The following is a 23,189-nucleotide window of genomic DNA, read 5'->3' on the forward strand; positions in this document are numbered from 1 at the left end:
TCTGTCTATCTAAGTTAGGGCCTAACGTCTACGAGACCGAGTCCATTGACCAAAATTCCAGACACAAGTCCTTGCTTGCGGAGTCCGGAGCTGGAGCTGAGCTCTCGCGGCGCTAGCTTGGAATGCGATGATAACGTTAGCAGCGCAGCATGGCATGCAGCGATCGCGCGTCACGCACCGGTGGCCGGCCGTACGTGGCTGAAAAACACAACCGTGGAGTTACTCGTTAGACGGAGTAGATCTAAAGTTAGGCCTAACGTTAAGTCCTAGAGTTAAGACTTAGCCTAGAGCCAACCTTGAAAATATATACCGTAGTCTATAGACCCTACTGTGCTACAGGAAAGGAAAAAAATTAAGTTAGTTGACTTACGAATACGATAAAGACGTTGACAAAATGTGAAAAAAAATAAGAGTAGGGCCTACCCCGGTACCGGTACCGGAATGAAAGAAGAAACAGTCACTAGCCTAGGCTGGGTGCCGTACCTTAACGCTACCGGTATTTTATAGGCCCTAGTCTATCTAAGTTAGATGTAGATTCTAGACGAGAGTCTAGATCTAGGATATACACAAAATATAACAAATCTACGAGTAGGGCCTAAGTCTAGTGAGGGATCCGAACTAAAAGTTACAAAAAGTCTTGGAAAATATTTTAAGGACTTTTTAATGCATTTATTTTCCAACTAGGCCTAAAGAAAATGTGATGGGGAATGGATAGGCCTACCGGTACGGCACGGTACACCTCTGACAGGACGAGAATATTCTCTTTAGTTTTGGGTTAGGTAAAGCAAAGTTATGAGAATAACGTAGTGAATAATGATGAGAAGGAGGTGGTTGAAACATTTCGGACATGATTAGAGACAACATGTCATGGACTAGTTATAATAGATCATGTTTAGCAAGGGCAGAAAAAAGGGTTATCACCCCAATTGTAAGTAAGGCCGGGCCGAGGGTCATTTCGACCAAAATGAATTTGACAAGCAAAAAATAACCATTAACTTCAATAACAATTAAATTCAAAAAAGTTATCACCCAATAAGTAAGGTCATCTCGTCTAAAATACATATTTTATTTCAATTTCCATCATAAAAGACCGAAAATCGGAGGGGGAACATTTGATATTGTGTCGCCCCTAACTTCTTCGTACTATTTTGGGTAGGCTAGGGGGGGGCACGCCCCCCTGCCCCTGGGATTTCCGTCTATGAGTATGATGTTAAGATTTTTCTTACGTATAGATTGAAGAGAAGACAATTTCAAAACTGAATGAATTTGTACATTAGTCTTTAGAGATATGATCATATGGGTTGACTTAGTTTCATTATTACAAGTTTGCACGATTCTGGATGGTTTGTTTAGTTTAGTTTGGTAAGTTTTTTTTAGAGGAATCAATTTTTCGCATGGTCGAAAAGGGGCAAGATAATGACTTTGTAAATCAAATCTAAAATTGCCTCATTAATAAAATAGCGGAGTCTACCCAGATATTTGATTAACTTAGCAACCTTCCTACATTTCCATAATAAAGTTTTCAATATGGACATCCCACTTCAGTTTATTGTCAATTATAAATCCGAGGTATTTAAGATAAAGACTGTTGTATTGCAGTATTGTCAATTTTTACATTTCGAAATTACATTTACTTATATGTCCCGAGCCTAAGTCTGATAAAAACTCATTCCAGCTGTATGATAAGCTTGATCTAGATCCACTAGTTAGACTTGCTAACTTCTACATTATTTAGATCTCTAGCTCTAACTTAACTTCATTATTATTAGTTCTAGACTTAGATATAGTACGGTATTGGTCTAAAAAAATAAATTTTCTGATTTTTTTTAGGGAGGGGATGTCACGAAGCCAGAGCATATCCTCCTAAACCTGGCTAACGTTAGACAGCTAGCTAGTAGCTGGCAGCAGTATGTAAACTTAGTAGAACTAGATCATGATACTGTTTGGAGCAATGGAGGGGTTTGAAAACTTTAGTTTAAAACCTTTTTGTGAGTGGAACCAATGGAGTTCAGCGAAACAAGGCTATGCAGATCTAACACAGGCTGAAGATTGTTTTGGTCTAGAATTCTAATCCTGACCAGAATAGTTCTAGATCTAGATGTTCTAACGTTTTTCGATCTAGAGTCTAGTCTAGACTGGTCTAAACTAAGTTAGATCCATTACAGGTAAGTCAATTGTCAAGTCTATTTTGCCTTTGGTAGCCTGATAGAAACAAAGTCGGCTAGATTTAAGTCTTTAGACTCTAGATCTAAAATTAGACTTCTAACGTTAGATCTAACTTTAGGCCTAATCTTATGGCTGAAGTGAAGGACTTTAGTCGAATTATTGTAATTTGTATCTTTGTGAGTGGCAGTGTTTATTTTCAGGATTTTTTTAACGTTGCAGCAAAAGATGGTATTGACCATAAGCTGGAAGAGTAGAAAATGTAAAATAAAAACCCAGGTCTGTCAGTTCTATCCTTAATCTAATTTCGGAGACACGAACGCAATTCTGTATGAAATGTAAAATCTAGATCAATAGTAGATCGGAGATCTAACTACCGGAAGATCCGCTGAATTACGCTGGCTCCTCTTTAATACCTATACATGAATGGGGTTGATAGCAAACTGTCAGAAAACGACGTTTATTCCTGTCTAGTTATATCATAGATGAAACCTTGTGAAAAGAAATGGGCTAGATTAGACCATAATAGACCTTTCATGCCTTCAAATATTCAATAAACACTGTTCATGCCACCTCTCCCCAACTGCTACACTGACAGAGCGTACCGTACACGTACTGATGTAGACTTAGATCTACCGGTATGTGATTTCTTTTAACATGATAGATTAAATGTTTAACGCGTTGTTTAATGCTTTTGTTTTTTTGCTAAACTGCAGATAAAACAAGGGATCAATTAAATGTGGAATGCTCAATAGATCTACATTTGATGGAATCTACACCACGGGTATGGAGAATCTAAATGACAATGACCAAGATCAGTGCCAACTAAGTATGTGGAAATCATTCCAATTCTTTTTTATAAACCACCTCAGTGGATGTGGACCATAAAAATGTATAGTAATATATCTCTATGATGTGGACCTACATGTCCAGGGAATAATTTTCCCGATATTGCATCGCAATTTGGTCCACATTTTTTAAAGACAGCTACTCATAAAGTCTTTTGTATAGCGCATAAATGTATTGTAGGACTATTCATTACTTAGTTGAAAGCTTCTCTCTTTATGACAAAAAAATGCTATTTAAATTTCTAAAGCAAAATTATTCCCAGACCTATTAATGTAATTTGTTTTGTGTTTTCAGTTGCCTTGTTTTATTCTTTGTTTTTATTTTTTGTTATTTATTATAAAGATAAGCCTAAAAAATCATTAGCAGTCCTGGCCCCTTTTATAATTCTGTCTAAATCTATGACCTTGTATCGAATGTTACGTTCAATTACTTAGATGCCATAAAATATTCATCATATCTGGTATTAAAACACTTTATAGATTTAAAATGCTGAATAAATCACTTATCAATTGGTATTGCTTATTACTACTATTACGGATCAGCAAGTTACTATTAAATCAGCTAATTACATGAAATGGAATTGTATTTAATAACAGCCCCCCCCCCCAAAAAAAAAAAATATATATATATATGTATATAATGTGTGTGTGTGTATCTTTGCGAAGAAGCTCAAAAAGCATTGAAGCTATAGAGACGTAGCCTGGATTTCTTCAACTTTTATTAGTACAAGCTTTCGGCCATTTAGTTCGGCCTTCTTCAGGTATCTGAAGATGTAAAAGACATAATGGCTGTACATGTAACTTGCATATATTTGAATTAATTTACTAAATATAGGTATATCTTAAAAGAAGATGTTTTACATCGGTAATGGTTAATTAAGATTATCCAATAGCTATCAAAATCAATTAAGTTTACGCAGATTTTATTACAAACATTTTTTTGAAAGTACATGTATGTAGACATATTGGGTTATGTGTGCTGTATAATACATACATCTCAAAATGTATAATAATACTTATATCTCAAAATAATACATATATCTCAAAATAAGTTGTATTGCACTGGTAATGCTTAATTAAGATTATCCAAAAGCTATTATATCATAGATTAAGTTTGCACAGATTTTTATTACAAATATTTTAGGAAAGTATATAGACATATTGTAGTGTGTGTATTGTATAATATATATTGAGTACATATTAAGGAAAGGTATATATATATATATTGTGTGAAAGAAATGGATGAAGAGAACAAAGGTAGGCGTAGCTTAAATCAAGGTTCCCCAGAGCTATCTACCCTTTTGGAACAATTGGTGATGCCGAAAAAATGTCCCTGCCGGGAATCGAACCCAGGCCCCCGGCTTTGAACGCCGGTGCCTTAACCACTAGACCACAGAGACGGGTTAGTAGTTAGGGCGAACCCAATCCGATTGACCGTCAGATAGACAGATTTTCGACACTATACCAATTACAATTTCCTTTGTCGGGTGAAGTTGGGTTTTGAACAATGACAAGCCGCCATGCCTCAGCTGGATCAAAGCTGTTGCTTTGATACAGTACACGTATGGGAGAAAGTATGCAAATGTGTGAAGTTATACACGTATTTTTATATATATATATATATGTATAAGAGGTAATGCATTATACTAGTTCCAACAGAGTTTATTTCCAAGTCCAAATTTTCGACGTATATCCAACGTCTTCTTCAGGGATACAATAAATCTCACGCATTTCGGTCTATGACTGGTAGTGATTGTATTTTGATAGTTTTATCGCAATAAAATCCAATATGTAAATGGGATTTTTTTTTTTTAATTCACACGTCTGTATTACTGCAAAAACTTTGGTGTTGATTTGACACCAGCCCGGAATCTATATATGTCCACACTAGAGAAGTGTTAAAGAACACCAGTTTCGTTTTGGTCTAACACCAGATAGGTGTTTATACAACACCAATGAGTATTACAACATCATCGGTTTGATTCCAAACTGGTGTTGTTTCAATATTTCTCTGGTGTGGACATATATAGATTCCAGGCTGGTGTTAAATCAACACCGGAGTTTTGTATACTTTTTTTTTGTTCTACATGTAGTCGACTATTCAGGGTCTACCCCAAGTAGCGTTCTAGTTGGAAAATACAACGCAGATAGACTTCATAATGTTGCCATGGAAGAAGTTATGTTACATAATAACGGACAGTCCGAATCTACATGCTCATGGTAAGATAAAATATTTTCTACAAGGGGCAAATTGAAGAAAGGGTTCGGGAAGATCATACAAAATGAGGTTTTTTTCATCACAGAAAACCGACTTTGCGTTAGTTTTTATATCTTCACCATTTTCACTCGTCTTTTTTTATTGACTCATTTCTTACGAAATGACCATACACATAATTATTAATTTTATGGTCGTTGGTGACGAAATAAAACAATCATGTTTTCTTGTTTTATTCATCTGTTTTATTTTTATTCCGTTATCGTATAATATCAGCATTTTCAAGAATAGAACAACGCAATATCAAGAAACTGATTACAAAAATAAAAAGCCTATAAAAAATACAAATGCAATTACTGAAGCAGTCTATTCAGTGCAACATTTGAAAATGGAGAGCGAATTAAAATCATTCTAATATGCAACAAAACTTCGGAGACTAGTTTTTAAGTGATTGTCTGATGAAAGGGCGTGTAAATTATATCAGGATACCATTGATTAGAGTGTAAGAAATTTATCTTTATTTGATTAGCACTGTAAGCAAGGCCCATATTTAAAGGACAAATCCACCCCAACAAAAACTTGATTTGAATAAAAAGGAAAAATTCAACAAGCATAACACTGAAAATTTCATCAAAATCGGATCTAAAATTAGAAAGTTATGACATTTCAAAGTTTCGCTTCATTTCACAAAAACAGTTATATGAACGAGCCAGCTACTTCCAAATGAGAGAGTCGATGATGTCATTCACTCACTATTTCTTTTGTTTTTTATTGTTTGAAATATGAAATAATGATTTTCTCGTCTTTGCCATGTGAAATGAAGTTTCATTCCTCCCTGAACAAGTGGAATTCCATTATTATAACATTTTGTGCTTCAGGCAAGGAGGTCCCAATCGTCAAATTCGTAAAAATTGAAATATTGAAAAATTTTGATGAAATCTTCAGCATTGTGCTTGTCTGATTTTTCTTTATTGATTCAAATCAACATTTTTCTGAGGTGGACTTGACCTTTAAGCTTAACTCAAATCTTTTACTATAAACACAACGTCAATCCTTTTACCATTTTTTTTAGGTTGATGGAGAACTACGAGTCATCCCAAGGCTATTCGCTTCCACGATGTCTCATCTATGAGCATTACCTGGACTTTTGTCAGAGATGTGCACTGCTACCAGTAAATGCAGCTAGCTTTGGCAAGGTATGCAAACTATTTTATTCAGTAGAAGACCTGGAGTTGGGAAAGTTGTTTGGAAAACTGAAAATTCTGTTATTTATAAGTATACATTTTTTTATTGTTTTATGTGTTTCTTCTTAGCTAAAAAGTGACCATTTATCCATCAAATTATTATTTTCCTTGATAGGTGCACCAAGTAACAATTTCCAATTATTAATTATTATTCTTTTTGTAGTTAATAGAGCACTTTTTATTAAAAGCTAATTCTTTTAATTCAATTTTATGGTAAGGTTTTGTATACACGACAATTTCGTGTCCTTGTAAGGTATTGTTATACAGAAAACTTTACTGATTTGAAATGCTAATATCAAGTACTTCATCTATGATTTATTATTGTCATTATTATTATCTTTATTAGTAGTAGTAGTAGCATTCTATGCGGTTAGTAACTTTCTTTGTAATAATCATTTGTAGACCATACGTCAGGTCTTCCCTGAAATCCGTACTCGCCGCCTCGGGACCCGCGGCCAGTCCAAATACCACTACTACGGTATCAAAGTCCGCTGCGACTCGCCCTATTACTCGGCTCTCATCGCCTCCCAGCGAATGTCCCTCCCCTACCCTACAAGCGGGCAGTGGCAGGCCAAGACATACAGCACGTTGACCCCATCGCCCACCAATCCAACGAAGACTTCGGCGTCGTCGATGATATCAACCATTGGCCAAAGTGGAGGAGGGGGACGTGAAGGGGGCACTACTGGTAGGAGTTTGGACAAGGGAAGGAACCTTGCGTCGGTCACTTTACAGAAAGACGCCAGAGAGAAAACTCCTACTAAAGGTTTTACAACGAATGTATGAAAGTTTGTTTTTTTACTTATTCAGAAACTTGTATGTTTCAAATAAAAATTGACAATGCAGATGTGTTTGATTTCATTCTACATAAATTTCAATTATTAAGTGGTATATTGAGATAAAACTTTTCGTTTAAGTCTTGTAAATGTTAAAAAGTCTTGAAAAAAATCGAAGATATGTTCCATGCTCTTTGTCTCCAAATAATAATGATAGTGACCAAATGTATTGTATTTGAATAATTAACTAATTTCTTTTAAAACTATTTTAGTAACCAAAAGTTGAATATGGGAAGGTCTATTTTGTCGTAAATATGTCAGCAAGAACTTAATACAGTTTAATTCAAAAGATAGATGTACAAACAAGGCTCCATCTTATCAATAATTTATGATTGTCTCAAATCGATTTTATATTGAGATTGAACTAAATTTATATTTCATTTTAATACACTGGCGAGATTAATCTTAGTTTAAGTTTGATCAGGATTTAATACAATTTATTTGCAAGATGGTTTCCCTAAATTGGTCTTTTTTACATAAAACTTGCAAAGAACAAGGGCAAAAAATGCTGAATTTATTTATATGCCATCTTTTATTGGTAGCTTGAGATTTGTCATTGCGAAGTCCAGCTTTCATTACAGCTCATATTTCCTTTTACTTTTTTTGGGGGGGGGTGTGAAAGCATTTTATGATAATGATTTTCACTTACAAATTTACTCTAAGCCAGTCAGATGCCAGATATTAGCAGCTTATATAACAATTAGTCATTGAAAGTCAAATATTTGTTTCATGAACTTTTCCATGCATTATATGCAGGGTTCCCAGCCCATCAGTGAAATCAGGGAAAATCATTTAACTTTTTTCCAGTCAGGGAAATATCAGGGAATTCGATTTTATAAACAATACCTCGAATCAAGGAAAAATGTCTCAAATGAGGGAAAAATCAGGGAATTTTGATCGGCCCAAAAGTTAAAATCCCGGTAGCCAGATTCTTGTTATATTTTCTTGAATATTAAAACAACATCCATTGAATGACTGGTTATGGTGGTACTAATTAGTTTTACATTATTGTTTTTATTCTGAAAATACATGTAATTCACTCTAACTACTTAGAAAACATGCCAAACTGGGAATGGGTTTGAATAATTATTAAGGAACTCTTGCACTTCATCAGGGAATTTCGTGTTCTTGAAAAGCTGGAAACCCTGATATGACAGACATGATCGTTACGTAAACACGCTTGACTTACTAATCGTCACTTCACCATTTGAACAATAATCTTTTAACCCTTTTTGTAACGCATCTCACTTAATCATTTTAAATCGTTCCCATTTATTATACTCACCCTTTGTCAGCGAGAGCCAACTCTGCCTCTGACTCCGTTGATGCAGCCAGCAAGCAACTCACTGCTCCCAACCTTCCCCACATCTCGTGAACTCGTCCATCTTCCGCCAAGCATTGAACACCATCAAGTTCGTAATCATATCATTTCACATCAATAACTTTTATAAAATCATTTTCAAATGTACAATCATCGTTGAGTTAACAACATATTAGTTTCGTTCATTCTTTATTGTAAATCGCACCCGTCAACCGACGGCCGGCCTAAGAAGGCCTATGAGTGATGACATCCAAAAGTTACATATAAAAGTCGCATACCATTTCAGGAAAAAGAAATTATAAGGTATTCACAAAGTAAACGTAACATTACAGGTATAAATAGCACCTTGTAAAAAAAGAATATTTAAATTCTCTGCTGCAAAGAAGGGGAATATATACTAGAGAAAAGGCTATATCAGTAAAGTGCTGAACACCAAATACGTAACGATATTAGTTCATGTTGTATCACTCCTTGGGATATTCTTCATTCTGTTCCTTCATGAAAATGCATAGAGACATGCTCAGTTATGTGTTGTGCGCTTTGAAAGAATTGAATATTATATATTTTCATTCTTAATAAGTTTGTCCATTACTTTTTAAAATCATTTTTAAATGCTCAATCATCGTTGAGTCAACGACATATTATGTCTTTGAATATTTATTCAAATTCTCTGCTGCAAGTATGGGGAATATATATTATACTAGAAAAAGACATATCTGTAAAGCGCTTAGTGGTGTCATTTTGATATGATAAACACCACATCATAGCAGAATATTATTGTTGTTAGCACAAGTTAACATGATAATTAATTTTTTTTACAGTGAAGCAAAAGTACACATCTAACAACAATTGACTATATTTCTCAAAACTGAAATACACCAGTTCCTATACCAAGACCATAATTAAGAATTCAAGACACTTTGACTTCATTTGAGATTGGATAACGTATCATATTTGGCAGAAATGTTTGAATTACCTTCAGATCTAACAATAAAGCATTATCACTGTGCTGTATTCCATAAGTGTCGATGAGTTAACCATTCGTATCAGAAAATAAAATTAAAATGTTAATGTTCTTACTAATGTTTGCTAAAAGAATGTGATTTTTAATTCATTTCATGCCCCTGCTTTCATAAATGAAAAAAAAGATGCGAGTTTCAATAGTGTTAGATATAATGAGTTTATATCTTCTTTTCAAGGTTAATGAATTCCTGAAAGTTTACAGAGATCATTGTATGATCATTCTAGAGGTCATCATGAGAGGCGGTCTTGACGAGGTATTATTACACGAACTTCACGTAATTTTCTTAGCTCATCGGAATTCGTTCTTGCTAAATTGATACTTATCTTTTAATGAATTCATTTGCTTACGGAATATTGTGTGTATAATTGTACTTTTAGTTTGACTGAAAATTCTGTAAATATTTGACTTTGTAACGTATGTTTGTATTTTGTTGACGGAAAATTTATCTATCTACCTAGCTATTATCTAGCTATCTAGCTACCTATGATTATAAGGAAATACGTGGTTGCCTGATTGAAAATACTTTGACTGATTAACAAAGCCTTGAATTGGCAAGCCCCTGGGCCCCGTTGCATAAAATGTTTACCATTCTGGGGGGTGTTTCACAAAGATTTAAGTATGACTTAGAGTCGCACTTAAATGTCTAGTTGCGCGCAGTATAAAAGGCATGACAGCATTGGTCAGATCATGCCAAGAGGACGCGCACTTCTGCGTATTGATCAATACGATTGCGCGTTGCATATCATGTACGCGTCAACATTTAAGTGCGACTTAAGTCATACTTAAATCTTTGTGAAACACCCCCCTGGTAACTTTGCCATCCAATGGTAATTTGCATGTAATCCTTGATTTTGACTGGCGGTTGATCATTGTTACCATAGTAGTTACCGTGGATGGTAAAGATACCATAATATTAACTTTTATGCAACAGGGGTCCAGGTAATTTTCCAGAATTGTCTTTTCCATACAACTAGTCTCACATAACCTGTGAAGTTCCAATGATAACATTATTTTGAATAATACCTTACCCTAAAACTTATCATTATTTCTATAAAACAAAGGGCAACTACTGGAGACTGTATTCGACCCAGTCTCCCTATTACTGTTTGAAAATGATAATCCTTTTAACCGCGATGCTACTTTATTTTTTTGCCTCATAGGTGGAATACTACTGCCAAACTTTCTGGGGTAGCCTTCAGATCGAACAGCGGAATTTGCTTGAGATTCCATCCATCTGCGACGCTTTGGCCGTTTGTGATACCTACCTCTATCACACTATCGTTTCTGTACTCATTCCAGGTACACTCAACACTGTCCCACAAAGGTACGTATATGGACCTAGTTACACAAACATGGTAATTGTTCAGAATGCCTCACATCGTCGCGACGTCCTGATTGGATGTATTGAAGATATTCATTAAGATTATATTTACATATATACCCAGTTGTTGTGTATCCGGACGGGTTGTGTGTCCGGACGATCAATTTTAGAATGTCTTTGGAAAAAAATTACAAGCGAAGTTTCATCAATTATTAGTACAAAATGTTAGGAAATATTATAAAGAACAAAATAGAAAATTATTAGAAGTAATGAAATCACATTTTTAGTGTAATCCACAGACAAAAAAGAAGGCTTCAAAAAGATAAAGTGTCCGGACACCCGACCCCCCATCCTAGAATGAGCCACTGCAATTATGAAGCTGCTGTTAAATTTGTCTCAAATTGAGGGGTCTATCCTTGATTCTAATATATCAAGCTTCCAGTTTTTAGTACAACCCCGCCGGCATTACCTAATCTTTGTTACGTAAGATAAATAGAAGATTTTATAAGTGGGTACAAAACTTTTTTTTGTAACTCATCATAATTATTTGTATTAGAATGAAAACATTGCCATAGTTGATATAAAAATATAATAATCAGCTTGGATATTTTTAGCCATATCAATTCATGCCCACCTGTAATCTGTTTTCTTCGTACTTTTGTTGAATATGTTAAGGTAATTTGATCTGGCCATAAACCAACACAAGCATCATTTTTTTTTCTTTAATTCCTCTCCCCCCCCCCCATCCCTCTGCGCCTCGGAATGGTTTACTAGATGGCGCGTAATAAACGCTGTGTTTATTATTAGTGTTATTATTATATAGTCGCCCTATGTTTTTAATATGAAAGATACTCATTGTAATTCCTGTCCTTGGAACTCAATGAAATGATTAATTTTATTTAGAATGATCTTGTCATATTGGGTTTTATTCTATTTCAGCTTGTTGCAAGGGATTCGTCACTTCTCCTACGAAGTCCCACGAATAATGCAAAATGTTCTCAAACCCTTCTCAAGTCAATTGATGCTGAGTAAAATGCAAGGTAATTCATAAACCACAAATGTTTATCGTCCTAGTTCTACGACATTTCCCAGTATCTCCTTCACTCGTGAAATCCTATTCTCTAATCTACATTTCTTTAATAATTAATCCATCTCTAATTCGCATGAAGGCATTTCAATAGAGTATTGTATTGGATTACCACAATTCATCATCTAAATTAAAGAGCTGCTCCAAGCTGATAGTTATATGACTTTAACAGATTATAGTGTAAGCAAAAAACACTGAAATTTTCATTAATAAAGTTGACATTTCAATGTTTCGCATTGTTTAGGTAAAAAAAGTTCAAGGTATGCATTAATTGATATTAATACATTGATATGCATTGGAAAAGCTGGTGATGGTATATCCCCAACTGAAGTGATATTTAGAGTTGTCCACGAAGAGTATCGAAACAGGACTGACTACTGATTTAATATGTAAAATAATTGCTGCTTAAACACATTTTGTAAAAATTGATACATGTTTTACACATATGTATGAAAATGTGGAGTGATTATGATTTCATTTGATAACATAAGAAAAATGGAAGTAAAGTGAGGACATGACATCATCAACACACCTAATACATATAATTGTTTTCACAAAATATAGTTGAACTTCAAATTCAGAAGTTCATTAATCTCCATTAGATTTCGATAAAACTGTTCTAATTTTTTACTCATATTCATTTAGATACCGCTATAACTATTTATGTCACTTGTTTATTTTCTATTTTCCAATCCCATAGCTGTGAAAAGATTTTCGCAACTGTTGAAAAGAAAGACTTCTCTAGCACATTTAGCACAGGTATATAATTCACTGTGAATAAAATCTTTCCATTGCTTTTCTCATTTTTTTCTATTTATCTCAATGGATAAGCTGCACTCTATTCAAATAAACACACCAAGTCAATTATCTTTTCCAGATGCTCTTCCCAATGAATAAAAAAAATAATCTTATGAAAACTAAGTTCTCAAGCAACAAGTATATATAGTTTCTAATATAATTAACATGAAAGAGATAACACTTGCATTCAACTGGATAAGCGCCGGCTGATTTTTAACAGTCTTAAGAACCTTTATCTATACAGATTAAATGATAACGATTTATTATGTCATCTCTGATTTATTATACGAATGTACAAATCGTATTTATTTGTTGTATTTATTTCTTGCTACTTGTATGCACTGATATATGTTAGTTTGTCTTGTATTTAAAATATTGTAATATGGTGAATAAATTGAAATTCAATCAAATCTCTTACATACAGGCAACCCGAAGCGCCCTCACAGTCGATATCACTATAACTCAGATGAGACAAGATTGGGAGAGACGTACAGAACATGATACAGTCTGTTCTCAACTCATTTGGACCATGCCACAGATAAAAGCTCTGAAAAAACAGGACATCCGATCTCGTTAGTACATCCTTAAGTTTACTATTTTTTTCCAAGATCCCGTGGCGAGTCCTCGGCCTATATTTCGCTTAATTGTATCTCAATATGCTCACAACTCAGTTATCAGCGCTTTATTTGAAAGATTGAAATGTCGACAGATTTCTCCAGTGACATTGGTTGCCAATTTGGTAGTATATAAAATCTAAGATATTTATTTTCGCTTGGAAATTTTTTAATGGTATTACAAAAATGTTTACCAGACGTTTTCATGTATTATACAGAAGCTCGTAGCCTAAAATTTTCACACTCGCTTCGTCTGAAGACAACCAAAATACGAGTAGCTTACCGTGAACAAGCTTTCTCTGCAGCACCACCTTCTCTTTGGAATAATTTACCATTGAAATAAATTCAAGAAATATATCATTTAAACCGAGGTCTTGTCTTTTCTTACATAACGTGACGCTATGCAAATGCCTCTCATTATTGCTATTATATTTCATTATTAGGGATGGCATGTACACTAACCGAAAATCTAAAGTGGATATTAACGAGGCGCGATACATATGTTGTGAAATATAAATATTGTATAATTTCATGATGATCTAAGGAAGATTTTAACAAACCACGAGACATATGTTGTGTATTATTGAAATTATATAATTTTAAACTGATCTAAAGTAGATATTAACCAACCACGTACGAGACATAAGTTGTGAAATATTAAAGTTTTAGAATGTTAAACTGATCTTATGTAGATATTAACCAACGGCGAGACAGAGGCTGTGAAACATTGAAATTAACAAATGAGAAACTGATCTAAGGTAAATATTAACCAACCGCGAGACAAAGGTTGTGAAATATTTGGTACTATGCTTTCGTAGTGGAAGGACGCATCGGAGCGGAGCTCTGACCACCCATTGCCTAATACATACTAATTGATTTCAGCATCAACTAGCTATGCTATCACATACTCAACGCCCTAACACCCGGCAGGCCTCGGCCAAGCATACGGCCAGTGGGCCATTGGAAAAAGATACCTCCCCTACGAATGCCATGCCATCGAATGCCGATCTTCAAAGGGATATTTCAAATTTCTCGAATAAGACTTTAGAAAAGCTTGACAGCATTACTAGAGAAATTCAATCTATGAATCGTCGTTTGAACGATGTAGAAGCTACCGTTGAACTGAACTCCGCTAAAATCATCGAGGTCGAAAATGCCATTCCTACCAAAATCGCCCCTCTACTAGAAGAAATTTCGAGTTTGAAGGAAAAGCTGTTGCTGGCCGAGATCTACAACCGAAAATCAAACTTATTGTTTTATGGTGTTGAAGAAGTAAACCAGGAAAACATCTACAACACTCTACTGAAGGTTTTTACTTTTCTTGGCATCGACGAAGAGAAGGCCAAGGAGATACAACTTGTAAACGCCCACAGACTACCCCGCCGTAACCCGATTGGAACCCCAGGCACCCGTCCATCAGGCCGACCAGCCCCCGCCCCGATCATCGCAAAGTTTGTACGGATGCCCGACCGGGACCTGATCCTCTCCACCTTCGAGAACCTGACGAGACCAACTCCACAGCCCGCCCCGCAGCCGCAAGGATCAGCCTCGGCTATGCTGCCACGCCCCCCTCGCATAACGGTAAGGACGGACCTGCCACCCACCTTGAAGGCTCGCCGCGGTTACCTCGCCGAGGTTGCCTTCAAGCTACGTAAGGAGAAAAACCTGTCAACTCGGATTAAACTGCTGGGAGTCAAAATCGTCCTACAGTGGAAAGAGAAAGGAACAGCAACGTGGAAACCCTACGAAGAGTAATACTGGTCGTTCGTTACATCTTGATTATTACATGTAATATTATCAATCTTCAAGAGGAAATAAAATGTCAATCTTAACGAGAATTACATTCTGAGATTACATACAATTACAAGTTGGAATGGAGAAAACCTGTCAACTATTTTTTATCTACAAATCATCAAAGTCACACAGAGGAAGGATACAGGGACATCAACATATGATCTTTTGAAAATGCAGCTACCCTGTCATCATTTTGAGGTGATATCTACTTTTATTTTTGAATTATACTTATAATGGAATGATATTGAATGCACTATGCTCTCATAAAAGGATAATTTAACCACATTTTCACTTTTAACTCCTGCTAACATTTATATGAATATTATTAACATTATAAGAAAATGGAAACTCCATACGTGCTTCGACACCAAGTTTGCTTTAGTATACATTATTTTGATTCATGCTGACTTGTCCAACCAATTATCGGACATTTTGCTCACGAGCCTACGATGATGTTGATATCGGGGCAGATCAGGCTTTTTTCTCTCTCTCTAAACTTTTTGTTGAACCAAAAATGTATGACATGGTTTATATAGATGATAAAAGTGAAGTTATCTGTTTTTGTCAGAATTCTTTTTTTTTTTCTCTATCAGAATGTACTTAATAATACCACCTCCCAATTGTTCAATGTTGATTACCGATCATAATTATCAATATTAAGATAAAGATTGCTTTACATCAGTTGCAATAGGTGTTTTTCATTATTTCATTATGCTGAAACATGTTTTTCGGAAACATCGCTTTTTACCAAAAAAGTATGAAAGAAAGAAAGAAACGGTCTTTATTTTTCCTGTATTTTATATGACTGAAGTTTTCAATAACTACTATCATAAGCAATTCTGTTGTTTAACCTATTGGTCTTTTCTGTAGATCAACCTTTGGATTAAAAACTTTGTGTATAATTATGAAACCTGATGAAGGAATTACTCCAGTCTTGTATTTGACTCTTTTCCCGCCACTTTTCAATTTAATTAATGCACGCCCACCATTTTGTGTGTCACATCTCAATCTCTTTATCCAATTTAGAAGTTCAATCGGATTACGATTTCATTCTTTGACTTCTCAAATATTTTAAACGGTCCGTCAGAAAAGATTACTACTGAATTGACATATTGTTATACCGAAAAGTGTTTAGCTTCTTGTACACACATTGCAGTATTTAATTCGCATGGCCGCATCCATTTAAGACGTGGCTTTTTATGTACCCATGGTCATTTCCCGCCTTTCACGCTGTTCATTGATATTATTGGTCGAGTAACCACGATCGAGAGTATATTCCAAAACCAAACTGTGTTGGACTATGCTAATTCACCCCCCCCCCCTCTCTCTCTCCCATTCAATGACATGTTATTATTATTTCGTAAAACGGCAGCAATCTGTTTGCAAACACCTGCATTACCATGATTACTGTACAACTGATTACAATTGACTTTTCTTAACACGCCTACTCTTCATTGTCATAATGCTTCGATGCAACGTTGTATGTTTTGTATACTAAAAACATCTACATCCCCTTTTTATATTATACATACAGACTGGAATTGGTCACGAATATCCTTTCCGTTGATTCAAAAATAAAGGGAAGAGAGAGCGGGGGGGGGGGGAGAATATGGTTTACCAAAATCATGTCAGTTATGCTTATATGTTCAGAATGCATATTAATGCCTTCGACGTTCCCTCAGGTACATGGAGAAACCATTCTCATTTTTGTTTCGTACACTTGACATGTATTAAATTTTCTTGCATATTATGCAGTTGTTTTTTCCCGCCATCTTTCAGTTTTAATCCTTCACGCTTATACCTTTTATGACAACGGCTTGGTCCAATTGAGTAGAGTCCTAAATTCAGATAAAATTCCATTCTTTGATCTTTCAACATATTTACCACTTTGTTAAAAGATGATTGATTCGGCTTCTTATGTATTCACCTTATACTTCTCAAATATTTTAAACAATTCGCCAAAGAAGATAGCTCCATGGTTACACTGTAAAGGGTTTTGTTTATTGTACACGCATTGTAGTATTTTAATTTGCATGTCACATCAACAGTTCTCACCAAATAAGGCGTGGAATTTATGCACTGGTGGTCATTTCCCGCCCTTCACGTTATTGTCGATAACAAGCATGAGAAAACATTATGCATTGACTTGGATCATGCAAATCCCCCTCTCTCTCTCAGCCTATTTAATGGCATTTCATTTACGTAATCTGCATTTCTGCGATCATCTGCACTACGCAAGTCTACCTTTTCTGGAAGCGCGCGTTGACTATACATGCCTGTATAATGTATCGGTCAGTTATGTACAAAAGAAAGAAAGGAAAAAAAAAATCAGTATAGCATCCTTTTATCTTTTATCAACTGACGTGTATTGACTAATGCAATTGTTGTTATAACAACCATTCTTTGAGCCAATTATAAAGGAAGAGAGAGAGAGGGGTGGCGGACCACTCCCTCACACTATCATGACTATAGAATGTATATTGATGTCAGTGACGTTCTATTCAGGTACATGTAGTAACCATTAAATGTAAATCTCGTCCTTGACATGTATTTAAATTACTTCTATGTAGATTTTTTCCCGCCAATTTTATTATTGATTCCAAAATGCAATACCCTTTGTTTGACAACGGCTTAATCTCTTTATTTAATTAGGCAGAGTCCTAACTTAGAATACGATTTCATTCTTTAACTTTTCCAACTATCTTAAAGAACTTGTTAAGAAAGAAAGCGATTATATAGTGTATTGTATTCACTTCATTCCTTTGCCCACATCCACAGGTTCCGCTTAACACAAGGCGTGGATTTTATGCACCACTGGTCATTTCCCGCCTATTACATTGTTCATGAACTTTTATTGGTCGATGTATAGCATGAATGAACCAAACGCACCTTGTCTACACCACTCCCTCACACTATCATGACTATAGAATGTATATTGATGTCAGTGACGTCCTATTCAGGTACATGTAGTAACCATTAAATGTAAATCTCGTCCTTGACATGTATTTAAATTACTTCTATGTAGATTTTTTCCCGCCAATTTTATTATTGATTCCAAAATGCAATACCCTTTGTTTGACAACGGCTTAATCTCTTTATTTAATTAGGCAGAGTCCTAACTTAGAATACGATTTCATTCTTTAACTTTTCCAACTATCTTAAAGAACTTGTTAAGCAAGAAAGCGATTATATAGCTTATTGTATTCATTTCATTCCTTTGCCCACATCCACAGGTTCCGCTTAACACAAGGCGTGGATTTTATGCACCACTGGTCATTTCCCGCCTATTACATTGTTCATGAACTTTTATTGGTCGATGTATAGCATGAATGAACCAAACGCACCTTGTCTACACCAATCAGAATTCCCCCCCCCCCCACTCTTTCTCTCTTTCTACAGCGGCAAATCATGACGTACAATGTGTTTTTTATATAACAGTAACAACCTGTATGCAAATATCCATACTAGTTTGTACATACACATGTACTATAAGAATGCATACTTCAACTTAGATATCTGGCTTTTTGTTCATAAAACACCCTATTATATTTTACTTAGAGGCGGACGTTGATCCATACAACAGCCTTTCAAATCTTTTCTAAAATGAAGAAAAGGGAAGAGAGAGTGGGGGAAGGAAGACAATACCTTTAGGTTAATCACTAGAGATTGTGTTGATTATGCTTACACAATGTATAATAGTTTTCGTATAATGTACAATGTATAATAGTTTTCGCCTCGTCTTCTCAGCCACATGATGAATCTATTAGATTGTGTTGGTCTTTTATTTTGAATTCACCATAGTTTGTTTTTTTCCCGCCACTTTTCCACCAATCACTAGGCCGTATACACACATTTTTGGTCCCCCAACTACATGCTTATTATCTTCATACAATTTAGAAAAATCCCTAATTGGATCCCATCTCATTCTTTTGGATATTTTAATCGGTCTGTCAGAAAAAGAACCATTATTCTATTTTTGAACTGTGAATGGTTGGATTCCAGTACTTTCTTGAACTCTCTTTACTTCCAAATTGATTCAAAGCTCATTTCCAGTCTCCCTCATTTATTTATTCCTCATGGCTACAGACTTAGACCAGTCTCGGTATTTTCCAGACTGAAAAGTGTGTGTGGTTTTAATGTATTGATCCAATGTATACATTATGTAAAAGGGTCTTTTTTTGTTTTGTTTTGTTACATGCTCAGAAGTCAATTTTGTTGGGCTTCCTGTTATGATTCATGGTTCTGTTTTGTAAATATTGTCTTCTTCCAATCTCCCGTTGTAAACTCTTAAGTTTTTTTTTTATTTGCTGAAATTTTTTATCAATTGTATCTTTAGGGTGGTCGGGCTGTGCTCTACTGCCCAACCATCATTGACCAAGATGGGTCTTACTCTTTTTGCATTAGTATATTATGTTCTTGTTAATGATACACTAGCACCACTTTCACACATGAATACACCCCAACACACACACTCACGCACATGCACCACTTGCTCACTTGCAGTTGACCTCTCTCCAAACCTCCGGTACTTTACATTTACACGTTCCCCTGTTTGAGTCACATACTTTTACTCCAGATATTTTCATTGAGAACCCACAAGATAGCAAATATTACACTCCCCAAGAATTTAACAACGAATTTAATATTACTCCAGATAATCTCTCTCTTTTACATGCAAACATAAGAAGTCTAAATAGAAACTTTGAATATTTAGTTAACCTATTACACTCATTAAATAATACTCAGTTTTCAGTCATCGGTTTAAGCGAAACATGGCTACATGAAAATTCCCCTGACATGTTTAATATACCTAATTATAAATTAATAAGGGCAGACCGAAAGGAAAGAAGAGGAGGAGGAGTTGCTTTTTACATTTCACAAAATCTCAAATTTAAGATTCGTTCTGAAGTTAAATTATTGCATGCAGAGTCGTTGTTTATAGAGATTGAAAATTCTAATTCAAAAAATATCATCATAGGATTAATTTATAGACCCCCTGATACAAATATCGATCGTTTCCACGATGAACTAGAGTATTTTCTGCATGAAATAGGGAATGAAAACAAACATTTTTTTATGCTTGGTGATTTCAATATTAACTTCTTACCCTCATCTTACAATAATAATTCATCCGATTTCATGAAATTGTTATACTCGTTTGGCTGTATTTCTATTATTAATAAACCCACAAGGATTAACCTGAATTCATCAACTCAGATTGATAACATATTTTCAAATGTTCATAATAACAAAATCATAGGAGGGATTTTATATTCTGAAGTTTCGGACCACCTGCCTATTTTTTTAACTTGTGAATGTAAACTCTCTTACCCTAAATCAAACAAGGAATATACTTATCGTAAAGAATCTAAACAAAATATAGAATTACTGAAGCAAGACCTAGTTTTGGAAGAATGGGATGATGTTTATAATGAAGTAAATCCCAATATTGCATACAATAACTTCAATAATACATTAAAACATTATTATGAAAAGAATATCCCAATAGGTAAAGTAAAAAATCAACGTAACAAACCCCAAAATCCTTGGATAACGAAAGGTTTACTGAAATCCATACAGACACGTAATCGCCTATATAAATATCACTTACGCAATCCAACTGATGATTCTTTAAAAAAATACAAAATATATCGTAATAAACTAACAAAATTAATTCGATTATCCCGAAAATTGCATTTTGCTAATAAAATAAATGATGCCAATGGAAATACAAATACAACTTGGAAAATTATCAAAGAAGTGTTGGGTACGAAAACACAACCCCCACCTAATGATAAAATCACTCTTAATGGATCTGAAATACTTGATCCAACTAATTATGCAAATTCATTTAATTCTTTCTTTACCAATATTGGGCCCGAGCTTGCAAACAAAATTAATAGTCCCAACGCACATTTTAAAGATTACCTCTCAGATCCAAATCAAGAATCTCTCTTTTTAACCCCAACAAACCCCTCCGAAATAATCAATACTGTTCGTTCCCTTCATAATTCTAGATCTTCTGGTTGTGATGGCATCAACATGTCTCTTCTTAAGCAAATAATTCACCCTCTTGCTAGCCCTCTGACTCACATATTTAATAATTCCCTATCTCAAGGTGTTTTTCCAGATTTATTAAAAGTAGCAAAAGTTAATCCTATCTTTAAAAAAGACAACCCTCACGAAATAAGTAATTACCGTCCCATTTCCTTACTTCCAACAATATCTAAAATTCTAGAAAAAATAGTTTACACAAGACTTTATAAATTCATTAACAAATATAATATTCTGAATTGTAATCAATATGGTTTTAGAAAAAATTTCTCAACAGATTTAGCATTACTTCAAATTTACGACAAAATAACAAATGCCATAGCAAACAAAGAACATGTAATTGGCATTTTTTGCGATCTTAGTAAAGCATTTGACACCCTTAACCATGATATTTTACTCTTCAAACTCAACCATTATGGAATACGAGGTCAATGTCTCTCATTTTTTAAAGACTACTTAAATAATCGAAGGCAATATGTCAATTTTAACAGTTTCGACTCTGATTCTCTTTTAGTTCGATGTGGTGTCCCTCAAGGTTCCATTTTAGGCCCACTTTTATTTTTACTCTATATTAACGACATCATTAGAACCTCCTCTATTTTATCCTTCGTTTTATTTGCCGACGACACAAATATATTTTATTCGCATAGAGACCTTAATTCATTAAACAATATCGTAAATTGTGAAATTGATAAAGTATCAAACTGGTTCAAAGCCAATAAACTCTCTCTTAATACAAAAAAGACACATTTTATGTACTTCAGACACCATTCCCATAACATTAACACACCGATTTACATTAATATTGACGGCACCCCTCTAGAACAGAAAAAACAATCTAAATTTTTAGGTATAATTATAGATGAATCTTTGACTTGGAATCAACACATACACCACGTTACGATGTCCGTTTCCAAAAGTATTGGGATAATTTCCAAGTTAAAATTCACTCTTCCTGACAGTACTTTATTCTTGTTATACAATTCGTTAGTCCTCCCTTATATAACATATTGTAATATCGTCTGGGCAAATTGTGGTTTTTTTAAACTCAATTCTATCTTTAAATTACAAAAAAGAGCAATCCGTATATGCACAGGGTCACATTACTTGGCTCATTCTGACCCATTGTTTCATAAACTCAAAACTTAAAAAATATTTGATATCAATACAATTCAAGTAGCCATCTTTATGTTCAAATACTTTAATAATCAACTTCCTCCGTCCTTTAATAATATGTTTAGGTTTAACAGGTCTGTTCATTCCTACCCAACCCGCTCATCAGGAAACCTTCATCTCACCAACCCTAAGTTATTAATAACTCATAAATCAATTCGACATTATGGTCCTGATATTTGGAACAACTTTCCAGACAATATTAAGTCATGCTCAACAATATACTCATTCAAAGCCACTATTAAAAGAAAAACCATTGAATCATATGCATCCCCCTCTCCAAGTTAATTATTCAACTGCCCTTTACTGCACCCGCACCTGCACCTGCATTGCACCCACTTGATCAATGAAGAAAGAAATTTATGTACCATTTTACGAGGCCGCCATCATTTTCAAGCTTAACCGCTCACGATGGCGGTCTCCTGCATTCATTTAAACTGTTATTTTTTTTTTCGATTGAATATTGCTTCTAGTCTATATTTATTTTTCATTGCTTTATTATGACTATTGCTTTATTACTTTGTGAAACTGAATTGTATCACCTTATTGTTATGTTGCATATATTATCTTGAATGCAGAAATAAATAAAATCAAAATCAAAAATCAAATGAAATATTAACATTATCGAATGTTAAACTGATCTCAGGTAGTTATTAACCAACCAAGAACCATTGGTTGTAAAATATTAAAATTATCA

At 34.7% G+C, this 23,189-nt stretch overlaps 1 protein-coding gene across 1 annotated transcript in view; it reads left to right on the forward strand.

The window, feature by feature from the left end:
* The first annotated feature begins 2,887 nt into the window (after positions 1 to 2,887).
* LOC121429689 (transcription factor RFX4-like) overlaps positions 2,888 to 23,189 on the forward strand; it is a 35,363-nt gene continuing 15,061 nt past the window's right edge. The window contains exons 1-10 of the mRNA XM_041626852.1: positions 2,888 to 2,992; positions 5,105 to 5,231; positions 6,299 to 6,422; positions 6,873 to 7,250; positions 8,602 to 8,718; positions 9,827 to 9,904; positions 10,812 to 10,975; positions 11,912 to 12,012; positions 12,760 to 12,818; positions 13,282 to 13,429. Coding sequence (XP_041482786.1) covers positions 2,908 to 2,992; positions 5,105 to 5,231; positions 6,299 to 6,422; positions 6,873 to 7,250; positions 8,602 to 8,718; positions 9,827 to 9,904; positions 10,812 to 10,975; positions 11,912 to 12,012; positions 12,760 to 12,818; positions 13,282 to 13,429 — 1,381 coding nt within the window. The 5' untranslated portion in view covers positions 2,888 to 2,907. The remainder of the gene's footprint in view (positions 2,993 to 5,104; positions 5,232 to 6,298; positions 6,423 to 6,872; positions 7,251 to 8,601; positions 8,719 to 9,826; positions 9,905 to 10,811; positions 10,976 to 11,911; positions 12,013 to 12,759; positions 12,819 to 13,281; positions 13,430 to 23,189) is intronic.

This window comes from Lytechinus variegatus, chromosome 16 (assembly GCF_018143015.1).
Source record: "Lytechinus variegatus isolate NC3 chromosome 16, Lvar_3.0, whole genome shotgun sequence".
Classification (NCBI taxonomy): Eukaryota; Metazoa; Echinodermata; class Echinoidea; order Temnopleuroida; family Toxopneustidae; genus Lytechinus; species Lytechinus variegatus.